The 11,656-nt window shown below is 50.6% G+C and overlaps 1 protein-coding gene across 1 annotated transcript; it reads left to right on the forward strand.

The window, feature by feature from the left end:
- Nucleotides 1-914: 914 nt before the first annotated feature.
- LOC308358577 (protein C19orf12 homolog) lies at nt 915-11,284 on the forward strand. Its single transcript, XM_080828814.1, has 3 exons — nt 915-1,279; nt 5,638-5,807; nt 9,403-11,284. The coding sequence occupies exons 1-3, from the start codon at nt 1,242-1,244 to the stop codon at nt 9,684-9,686; spliced, it is 492 nt and encodes a 163-aa protein (XP_080684940.1). The 5' UTR covers nt 915-1,241; the 3' UTR covers nt 9,687-11,284.
- Nucleotides 11,285-11,656: the final 372 nt, after the last annotated feature.

Below are 11,656 nucleotides of genomic sequence, written 5' to 3' on the forward strand. Positions count from 1 at the left end.
ATGTTAAAGTAGACTTACAGGGTCCTGGGGTTGAGCTAAGAGTGCTTTTCGCCCTTATGGAAGTGCTGACATTCCTTTTCTAGAGGAAAGTCACTCTGCCTGCCTGGGCTGTAGGTAGTAATGATATCTATTACTTTTTCTCCTGCCTTTGTTTCCCACATCATCATCAAGTTGTATATATTAAATATGTACAGCTTTTTGTAAGTCAGCAAATATATCTTTAAAAAAAAACCTTACTAGGGCATGTATATACTGTTGTATATATATGTACAAATATATGGGGTGTGTGTGTGTGTGTGTGTGTGTGTGTGTGGCATATATACTCTCAAAGTACTTTCCCTTCCAAAAAAGGAAAAGAAGAAAACGGAACGATGACTCTGGCAGTTGAAAGAGGCCCATCCTCTGGGTGCGCAGGGCATCCAGGAAAGCCAGGCCAAGTGCTGGTTACAGAGAGTGCTTTGTGCCAGCTGGACCCAGGTTAGAGTCTGGACCCTGACACTCCATGGAAAGCCCCCAGAGCCTTTTTCAGATCTGAGATGGTTCCAGGCCAGCCCTTGAGTGTTAGTGTGTGTGTGTGCGCATGTGTGTCGGGGTGGCATGGGAGTGGAGGGAATCTTCCCCACACTCCCTCTAAAATATTCCCTGCCTCATCCCCACATCTGCCCCCTCCCAAGAGGTTCCCCAACCTCAGCTTTGTCCTGGAAGCTGGGCCTCCCCATTTCCTTGGAACGCGAGGAGTAAAGCCAGCACACAGCCTTTCAAACCACTGACCCAGGGGCACCTGGCGCGGGCATCTTATGCCAGTTTATATGGGATTTGGCCCATACATTCAGGACTCATTAACTTTGCCCCAGGGATTTCCCCAGGTTGCTGGGCTGCCTACCACGCCCACTGAAGGAAGGAGGAGCTTCCGCAGACCTAAGAGTCAGAGATCCTGAATCAAGGGACAAAGGGAGAGAGGCCTCTCCGGGGAACTGAGGACAGCGTATGGGAAGGCCAGCTAAAACTGTGCGGGCTGCAGTAGAGGGCTGGCGGTGCACGTGCAGGAGCGCAGCCTGAACGCCACGGGGACTTCGGTCCAGACTCCAGCGCCAGGCCTAGACTCCGACGTAGAGCAGAAGCTCCGCGGGAGTCCTCGGGGTCAGACTCTGCCAAGGCGAGAGCGGGCCAGGCAGCGGAAGCCCGCGCAGCAGGACGCGGCAGCGGTGGCTGTGAGGGTGTCACCGGAGGTGGTGGCGGCGATGGCGGGGACACAGGCTATGGCCGCGGGGGCCAGGTGGTGAGTGGCGACTTGAAGGCCTCCCGCGCCGGCGAAGCTGAAGGCAGCTGGGCAGAGCCTGCACGCTGGGCGGCCCCGCGGACAGGAGACCCTGGGCGGGGCGGGGCCGGGGAAGAGCGGGCCCAGGTCTCCCTGGCGCCCGGGGCCACGTCCCAGCAGGTGAAGGGCTCAATGCCCCCATGGCTCTGGTGAGGCGGGGCGCTGGGGCGCGGTGCCTGGGGGTCTGCGGGCTGGGGAGCCGGGTCCACGTCGCTAAGGTATTCATTTGCCACGTGAAGACACCGAGGCATGGAGAGGCTGACCTCCCACCAGAAGTAAGCTGAAGCAGTCCAGCTCGGGTTACAACCCAAGCAGCCGGTCTCAGGGCCCTGGACTCCGGTGCGTGTATGAGCTCCCCAGTTACCCGCCTGTCCCTGCCTTCCTCAGTAACCCGGGGTGCGCGTCACCCTCCTCTGCGTCCCAGGTGCGTGGGTGGGGCGGCAGGTGTTACGAATCCGGGACAGAGTCCTAGGATACCCCGTGAGTCAGCACCCCTGGCCTCGCTCTGCGGGGAAAGTTGGGAGATGATCAGGAATGGATGTTAGGGATCTCGGAGGGGACAAAGCAGGGGGACTTTGAGAGGTTGCAGATGACCTACTTATGGGTCCCTGGTCAGGTAAGGTCGCCCTGCCAAGGCCTATGGCAGACAGAAGGCAGGAGCTGCTCAGCTTTGGCCTCTGTGGCTACGAAGATGGTCCAGGGGACTTGCTCTTTTGATTTTTCAAGAGAAATCAGGAATCAGATGGATGTGAAATCTTGTTTTTAAATACTGGCAACACTTCAGTCATTGAAAAGTCTGGGGGCTAATCTGACAGTGCTCGTGGGATCCACATGGGACCTTTGCACCACGGCCTGCAGAGGTGGGGACACAAGGCTTGCAAGAGCCAGGCCACACTGAGGAGTTTCATAAATTCCAACAGAGAAGTAGAAAGCACTGAGAATGGCAAGTGAGCAAGATCACTCTGACTCCTTAAGAGGCTCTTGTTTTCTAATTTTTTTTTTTTTTTTTTAAACACAGTGCATGTGGGTCTCTGTTAGCTCTGAAGCCTTCCTCTCCCTGCTCTCTCACAATCTGGCCCATCTCAAAAAGTCAGGCTGCAGTCCCAGGGATGGGCTCATCTCCCTCTTCCCCAGAACCTTGCTGTCATCAGCAGACCAGCCTGGTATTTGCAAGAAACCAGGGCTTCAAGTTGGCATTTGCCTTCCCTGTGGCTGGCAGATGGGATTTCTGTGACCAGAGCCCGTGTTGTGGACAAATCTGATTCTGAAATAGGTGTGAAATGGGAAGGGGAGACCCCATTCCCACCCTCTGAGGTCTATCCCCATCAGAGTACTCTTCCTTCCTCCTCCCTCCTTCCTGGCTTCCTTGCTGCTCACGGACAAAGGCAAGCTTGGAGTGGGAGGGGAAGCAGGACTGGCTGCCTTCCTCAATCTGGCAATCCCTGAGAAGTCAGGAGGCTGGGCTTTCCAGCAAGGACTCAGGAGTTGGGGTGACAAACCTTTCTTCCACAAGAGTCTATTGATGCTCTGAAGTCTAAAATGATTCTCACACAGAAATTAAACCAGATTTGTCTTGCATTGAGGCAGCCACAGTGCCACGTCTTGCTGTGGTGTAAAGCTGTTGAACCCAGCCAGAGGTGAGCCACATCCTCTCGTGCCCTCCCATACACCAGGATACCTGCTGGCACTCGAGGTCTGCAGAGCCCAGGACTCTTGCCTTGGGCTGGTGGAGGTTGGGAGTAAGTAGTCTTTCCATGATGATGCCTTATTAGCCCCTGTGGGTTTGTATGAAGTCATTCAGAGCAAGTGGGAAGCTAGGTTTTTAGATGGACCACAGAATGTGAAGTGGCTGTTTCCTGCCTCCTATCCGTGCATTTTCTTGCTGAGCAGAAAGTGTTTCCAGAGTGCAGGTCCATTAATGTGCAGAAATCCTGTTTTAGGAGTGGTGTTTGGACAGAGTGCCCTGGCCAGGAAGCCAACCTTGCAAACCATTCCTGGGGTCTTCGCCCACCTGGAAACGGGAAGCTCACTGCCTTCCCCAGAGGGGCCTTCCTGGGTCCGAGCTCCATCTCCCTTTTTCCCAGCATAATGACAAATAGAAAGCTGGATATAACCTGGATATAAACTATAGGATGATTAGCTCTTTTACAGGATGATGGTTAGCTTTTTGAAAGGTTTTACCATGATATTCATTCCCTTGGTTATCAATATTTGAAATAAAACTCATTTGCATTGCTTTACAGCACCATGGCTACTGGGTAAATCAAGTCACAGCTTCCATCCCCTCATTTCTCAGTGACTTCTGCCATGTGCAGTCCCTTTGCTGTTACAATGCTATTTTATTATTGTGATCTTCGTATGTGGACAAGTCATGACCCTCACGTGGGCTGTCTTCCAGGGTGGAGGAGGCGGCATGGACTCTGTCTACAAGGGGTTGCAGTAGTGAGCAAAGGGGCAGGAAGCTCAGATGTGTGCTGGCAAGTCCAGGACACATGGTGCCAGAGTGGGGGCAGACACTCCTGACTTCTCCAGTCCCTTGAGCACCCCTGCAGGGCCTGCCCCTCCATTGCCTCTACACCCCACTTGGTCAAACTGACACTTTGGGGGGATGCTTATTTGCACTTTCTGAACTCGAGGACTAAGTAGCCGATGTCAGATGTCTGGGTCATGGTGTCTTACAGTCTTGCTGTCCAAAGTGTGGTGTGCTTGTGGAGAATCACTGACTCAGAACATGGCAAGGGCCAGAGCCCAGGACACTATCTCTTCTGGAATGGCAGAGAGCTTCTGAACCCTGACTGTGGTGATCCAGCAGACCCAGAAAATTGTTCTAGGGAATCAAAATTCTCTCCCAGGATTGAGAGGATGATTCTACACTCACATACGAAGGTCACACTCATGTCCGGTTGTGGATTTTCCTTGTGTTAAAAGGAGATGTAACCAAGAGTTCTTGAGCAACAGGGTCTGCCCCAAACTGTGTCAAGTTCCTTTAGGCACTGCTTGCATGAAAACGGGAGTGAAGGAAAGGAAGTGCCCTTCCAGCCTTGGGTCCAACTGAAGCCAAGTGGAGAAGCAACAGCTCATGGCCTCTTCGATTTTACTTCTGGGTCCTGTCAGGTGGCCCGTCAGTGTTGTGGCTTTCCATGCCCACTGACCCTGGGGCAGAGCCTACCCTGCCCTTGCCCTGTGTGCCTGCCAGTTTCCCATCATTGTGGCCAACAGTTTCCTGACCACAAGAATTGTTCTAAGGTCATTGTTCCAAAGGTCTGTCTGTCTATACAAACACATGCAAACCCCTCAACTACTTTGGTTTATTAAATTCTCTGGTTGTCTCACCTTACTGGTCATCCTTAGGGCCGTCCTGTCCCCGCCTTTACTATCCCCCATGCAGAACTGGAAGGGCGTTAGGAGCATTTGCTTACAGAAAAACCAATGGATGGGGCGCCTGAGTGGCTCAGTGGGTTAAATCCTCTGCCTTCCGCTCGGGTCATGATCCCAGGGTCCTGGGATTGAGTCCCGTATCGGGCTCTCTGCTAAGTGGGGAGCCTGCTTCCCCTTCTCTCTCTGCCTGCCTCTCTGCCTACTTGTGATCTCTGTCTGTCAAATAAATAAGTAAATAAATCTTAAAAGAAAGAAAGAAAGAAAAGCCAGTGGTGTGTATTAGTAACAGAACATTCATTGAGAGCCATCAGGTCTCAGGGCCGTGTGTTCCAGACTCATACCAGGTACTTTGCATCCATTCCCCTCAGACCTTTCCAGAATCCAGCTTGTAGGCAGCTTAGCTCCCTTTAAAGGTGAGGAATCTGCTCAGGGTCACGGGGCAGGCAGGTGTGGGCACAGGCCAGTGTTCTCATGGAGCCCAGTACTTTCCCCTTCTCGGGATTGGCATGAGCTCCATTGCCCTGTCACACGACAGAGGACTCGAGGCTGGGACGTTCTGCCCTCTGCCAGGCTCTGTGCACTGGCAGTGCCTGAGCCAGCAGGAAGGTCACAGACGTGAGAGAGGGCACGCTTGCCTCATTTGTGATGAACCGCTGCAACTCGTGGCTTGACCTCTTCTGTAATCTGTCATGAGAAGTTACGCAGAGGGCAAGAAAGACCTCTCGTGCATTCTGTGTGTTCTGTGTGCTTATTAACTAGCGGTTCCCCGACTTCCTCTGTGACAAGGAACCCTTCACATTGCTGGGTGCTGTCGGTTCCGCATATAGCAGAACTCCTGTTCCCCTGCATGAGGCTGTCCTCCAAACTCTAGCAAGAGTGACATTTGGGTGCAAATACTCTGACGCTCATTAAGAGTTTCCCTTTGAAATGCTTCCTTCGAGGCTCGCCAAGAAACCCCTCTTGATGAAAGACATCATGAAGCTGCTGTGCTCCATCTCTGAGAATCAGAAGATGAAGGTGGCTGTCAGGTACTCTATGGAGAGCGCCCTGATCACAGGAGGTGTGGTCTTCATCGGTGGTCTGGTCGGGGGCCCACTCGGACTAGCTGTTGGTACGTGTAAGCTTCCTGAAGGGGCAGCCAGCCTAGGGGGTGTTGTGAAAAAGTCCTTGAAACCACAAAGATGGGGCACCTGGGTGGCTCAGTTGTTAAGCATCTGCCTTCAGTTCAGGTCATGATCCTAATGTCCTGGGGTCCAGCCCCACCTTGGGCTCTCCGCTCAGCAGGAAGCCTCCTTATCCCTGTCCCTCTGCCCCTGCTTGTGTTCCTTCTCTCCCTGTGTCTCCCTCTGTCAAACAATAAATAAATAAAGAGAGAGAGAGAGAGAGAGAGAGAGAGAAAGAAACCACAGAGACCACATAGAAATCCCTGTCCTATGGGAGATGTTTGTTGAGTTGAGGTTGCTTCTGTGACATGATCTTTGTGGCCTTAATTCATCCCGTTGAAAACACAGCCTTCTGAGTGTGATGGTCTCAGAAATGCAGGGTATTCTTGCAAATGGCATGTGTCATGCAGACATGGAGGGCGCCTCTCCCCTCAGGGATATGTCCCAGCCCTCTGACAATATAAGGGTGTCCTGGGTCCCTTGGATGGTGTCCTTTCCCTGTCACCATTACATGTCACTGCAAAAGGGAACCAGGGAGGAAGCTGGGATTTACTGAGCACCTCTTAGGAGCAGATGCAGTCTGGTCATGTTACATGAGCTCATTCAGGGAGACCACTCCATTCTGAAGCCAACAGTCTAATGCAGAAAAAGCAACAAACTATCCTAGGTGGTCATCCCTGTCCCCCGATTTTGCCACCTGCTTCAACTTGAGAGATAGTTTTTGGCTATGAATGAAGGTTTAGCTGATTTTCCCATCATTTCTTGGAGCTAGGATGGGGCTGATTCCTATGTCTTAGGAGTAGAAGGGATTCTGGTGTGTTCTGAACCATGGGCCAGGGTGGCATCAGAGAGCGGGCTGCTGTGTGGGTCTGCCGTGAGGAGGGGCTGGATTACACCTCCCGTGAGGTGCCTCAGATGGACCCTGCAGCAAAGGGAAGCGACAAAGGCATGGTCTGCCGCATTGGGCTCAGCAGATACCTCACTGAATGCCTGCTCTGTGCTGGGCAGCCTGTGCTGGGGACGTGGGAGAGCTCACAGCACTGCCTGCAGTCCTCCCACGAACACAGGCTGGAGAGGTGACTGCCTGCCTGCCCAGGTTGGCTTCTGTTTCCGGCTCCCGGCATGGTTTCCTGCCCTGTTCTGCCTTTCTGTGGCAGGATTGGCGTTCAAGGACATTTCATGATGCAGAGATCACACTGGGGAGCAAATCAGTGTGTGGATGGCCCCAGACCTTCCACTGTACATTTCCCTTTCCCACCTGTGAATTAGGGAGTCATGACTTCAGCCTCTCACCATCCAAGGAGCAGCCAGTGAGGGAGATGTGGGCATGGCCTCCTTCCTCAGTGACATTCTTTATCTCTGTCCCTGTGCCCCCATCTAATGTGCTCAGGGGAGGGCTTGATGGGATTATTTATCCTATAGCTGTTCCCAGATGCCATTGTGGGAGCACATATCTTATTCGGATTCTGTCAAAGCTGGTAGAGAACAGGATGTCTGCCAGGGGAACCCGGGGATTTGCTCCCTGAAGCCACTAGTCATGGGCGGAGCATCATTTTACCCAGAAAACCAAGGAATTTTCTCTTGTCCAAAGAGTTAGTAATTTGCTGGTCAATATTCCTGGCGATTGTTTGCATGAAGTGCTGCTCTAAATCAAATATTGACGTTCTCATAAAGGTTTAGTGCAGATGATTGAAATGTTTGTCAGCTCTGAGCACTTCATGGGTGTCGTGGGTTAAAGTTCAGTTAAACCTGTAAATGACTGGTTTCCCCTCCCCGAATCCTCCCTTCTTTTGGAGCAGAGGGGAAGGGTGACCAGGGGCAGCACTCAGTCTCCTGGGCCTGATGCTGGCCCGGGCTCAGCCCCAAGGGAGCTGTGTGCCTTCAGATGCCTCCACACTTGGTTTCCTGAGAGGGTGCAGCTTTTACTGCCTGCTGGTGGGGTCCAGCCCACAACCGGGTTCTCTCTGGCCTGGGCTGTATTCTCTCAGATAAACCTCTAATTCTGCAATAGTAGTAGAATTACAGACACGTTGGTGAGACTGTGCAGAGAACTCCCACATATCCCTCATGCATTTCCCATAACGTTACCACCACGGTGCACTTGTGAAAAGTAAGAAACCAACACTGACACATCCCTACTAACTGGTCTCTAGACTTTCTTTGTACTTCGCCCGTTTTTGCTTTACAATCTTTTCCTGTCCCAGAATCCAGCTCAAGAGATCACGGAGCATTTAATCCTCACGTCTCCTTACTTGTCTCCCCAGCTCTGTGACAGTTGCTTGGACTTTGCTGCATTCATGGCCTGGGTACTGTTGAGGAGTCCCGGGCAGGTATTTGTAGAATGCCTGTCTGTTTGGGTCTGCCTGATGGTTGCTCATGCTTAGCCCAGGGTTGTGAACCTTGGGAAAGCATACCGCAGACAGTGGCGGAGTGCCTGTCTCATAGCGCCATTTCAGGGACATGTGACACCCACAGCCTCCCTGACTATGTCCACCTTGATCAACTGGTTAAGGTGGTGTTTGCCGGTTTGTCCACTGTGGAGTTAGTGTCTCCCCTTTCCACGCTCTGCTCTTTCAGAGAGAGTCACTAAGTCCAGCTGGGCTGCATCTATTAATATCTGATGACTGGTATTTAATAATCATGGAACTTTTTCCAGGATACACATGTGGGATTCCATGTGGTAGCAGTGGGCTGGCAAGGGGTAGCCCCCGCCCCTTAGACATGACCCCGTCCTTCATCACCCACAGGTTCACTCAGTCCTCTTCACTCCTCTCAGCTACCTGCCTGTCCCCGGAGGGTGCCTGAATTTGAGACCCCTGCCCCAGGGCGCCTTCCTTAGCAGACCTGCCCCACCTGATCAGATAGAAGTTTTCTTTGACATAAGGGCTTCAAGTCCCAACAATGTGCATCTGAAATTTGATCATAAATTTACCTTTAAAAATAATGGTTATGCCCTTTTGGGGTCACAGGAAGAGAAATAATTGAATAAGTTATATTCAATAGTTATCATCATATAGCTCTTGAGGGCTGGCATGAAAAACAGTTGCTTTCTGAGGAAAGGTCTTCTGTGTCCCCAGGGTCCTTTATCCCCGGGATTTCACTGGAAATTTCCAAAGTTCAGGGGCAAAGAGCATATTATGGAGAAAACTCAGCCTCACCACTGAGATGATTCTCCTTGCAAATGCACTGGCTTCTCAGCTCTGTCCTTTAAGATGAGAGAGTTTCGTGGGAAGCAGGAAACCTGCGGACCCTGGAGATTTCAGTTCTCAGAGCTGTGAGGTGGGAGATGCTTTGTGCTGTGTCTGTGAGTCTAGACCTTAGGGAAGGGCATATCTGGGTGTCAGTTATCTGAGCCAAATGGACCAAGGACCCCAGAAACTCTTGTCCCCAGCACCGTGGGGTGGAGCAGACACGAAGCCGAGCCTGTTCCCACTTGTGTGTGAATGTGCTCACTCGTCACGGTGGTGGACGTGCTCCCAGCAAGAGCCTGAGGCCACCATTTATGAATAAGGACCAACTAACTGAACCTTCCTTGTTTTCTAGGGGGGGCTGTTGGGGGACTCTACAGTGCATGGATGACAAGCGGACGGTTTGAGCCGATTCCTCAGATCATAATGGAGCTGCCGCCCGCTGAGCAGCAAAAGCTCTATAATGAAGCCATGGCCATCCTCGGGCACCTGGACTGGATGGACACTGTGGAGCTGACCACACTGGTCATGGGCAGTGAGGCCCTGAAGCAGCAGCTGCTGGCCATGGTGAAAGAGTTCCTCAAAGGCCCGTACATTGACTACAGACCTCCTCCTGGGAAGTGGAGGTCACTTAGATGATTCTTTGACCCACAGGACAGTGGGCCATTTAGATGGTTTTGGGGGGAGCCTGGGTGGCTCAGTGGGTTAAGCCTCTGCCTTCGGCTCAGGTCATGATCTCAGGGTCCTGGGATCGAGCCCTACATTGGGCTCTCTGCCTGGCAGGGAGCCTGCTTCCCCCCCTCTCTCTGCCTGCCTCTTTGCCTACCTTTGATTTCTCTCTGTCCAATAAATAAATAAAAGCTTAAAAAACAAAACAAAACAAAACAAAAAAACCCCATGTAGACAGTTCTCCTAACTCAGAGGTGAATGTGGGGTTGGGGTAAGCCTCACCCATTCATTGCTAATGTATTGGCCCCAAGTGTCCCAGACCCAGGGGACACGGGGTCCTACCCAGAGTTCTAGCCCCTATGTCTGCTGAAGTCCCTCCCCTGGCCACCCTGCCTTCATTCCTGGGAAAAGCCCTGACCCAACTTCTGGGCAGTTTCGGGTCAGACGGAGCAGATCTTGCCGAGCAAAGTCAGTGTGGACTAGCTGGGTCCTGGAGTGACTGTGAAGGGCGCTGGGCCTGAGAGGACAGGCTGGACCTCAAGTACCTTAGCAGTACTTACTGAGTAACTTAGTATACCAAGGAAAAGCCTTATGAGTCAAAGAGATCTGACTTATAATTTAAATCTTGTCAACAATTGCTAAAATCTTAGAAAGTTTTAAAACACGCCTAAATATAATTAGGGATGTTAAACACCTGATAAAACAAAACTGAATTTTCTTTACTGGGCAGGCAAAGAGAAAACCATTTACATTTTTTAACAGATTAATTAACCTAAGAAAACTTTGCCCTTTTAAACAGAGAAAACCAGCTTTTTATACCAGTGTCTTTCCTTTTTTTAATTTTTAAGCATGCAGTCTTAAGATAGTGAGTTTACTGGGTTTCCCTGCCATTGTGAATGATGTCGCAGACAAAGGGAGGGGGATCCTTCAGATGCTGTCCTGCTCGCGTCCATCGCAGGAACCTAGGAGCATCTTAGCTAAGGTCTGTTTGTATAAGCCCCAGACCAGGCTACTCTGTGGAGTAGATTACTGTTATGCCATATGACGCCCTGTGAGACTCAGGGTGCACCGCCAAAGCGGTGGAGCCATACAGACAGATTTACACTGTCAGGTACTCTTCAGGTTCAAACAGGTTGGACACCCACCCTCTGGGTATCCCTGGCTAATGGGAGGTGATCAGTCTCCCCTTTCATTTTTTAGGAATAAGAGTGAGTTTCTATGGTTACAGGCAATGGGGGATGGTAACAGGGTGTTTTTGCAGTCCCTCAAGGTCGGGCCGCTTTTCCAATCTCTCAAGGCCAAATGGCCCTTTCACTTGGAAGTATAATCTATGTGGGGGTATGTCAGGAGAGTGCTAAATCACCTTGGGGGCTGTTTTTCTTTTCTTTTTTTTTTCCTTAATCCGTCCTGACCATACCTAAAATTCCTTTTCTGAAGATTTCCCTTCATAAACCTTCTACAACTTTCCTTTGCATTCAGGTTTTGTCCCAAGCCATTTCCTTCCAAACAACCATCTCATTTAGGACAAAATTACCTTTTATCTTTAATAAAATGCATTTCCAATCCTTAAATCTTTTTTTAGATATCTCCTACTTTCCTATATACAGAATTGTTTTCTTTATTTCCATCAGTCTTAGTTACACTTAGCAGAATTTTGTACTCTTAGAAACACCTTAATCTCTAGTGATGACTAAATATAAACCAATTGTGAACTGTTAGAACAGAATTCCTTAGATGCCAATTTATGAATCAGTTAAGCACCAAACATGTTTACCAACAGCTTTAAATATTCTTATTTTCTTTGCTGTAAGAAGTCAAAAGCACAAACCTACATCCAGTAATTAATGATTTAGCATTTTATCCTGTTTGGTAAAGACCTAGATGTCCATAATTTAATTCTATTTGTCATCCAACCAAAACTTTAAAGTTTCAGGTTACCA

This window comes from Martes martes (assembly GCF_963455335.1).
Source record: "Martes martes genome assembly, chromosome: 17".
NCBI classification, from domain to species: domain Eukaryota; kingdom Metazoa; phylum Chordata; class Mammalia; order Carnivora; family Mustelidae; genus Martes; species Martes martes.

Excerpts from the sequence above, each read along its gene's own strand:
- LOC308358577 (XM_080828814.1), top strand. The coding sequence starts at position 1,242 with ATGGCGGGGACACAGGCTATGGCCGCGGGGGCCAGGTG. Across the intron at positions 1,280-5,637 it reads ATGGCCGCGGGGGCCAGGTG|GCTCGCCAAGAAACCCCTCT; the intron begins GTGAGTGGCGAC and ends GCTTCCTTCGAG. Across the intron at positions 5,808-9,402 it reads CCCACTCGGACTAGCTGTTG|GGGGGGCTGTTGGGGGACTC; the intron begins GTACGTGTAAGC and ends CTTGTTTTCTAG.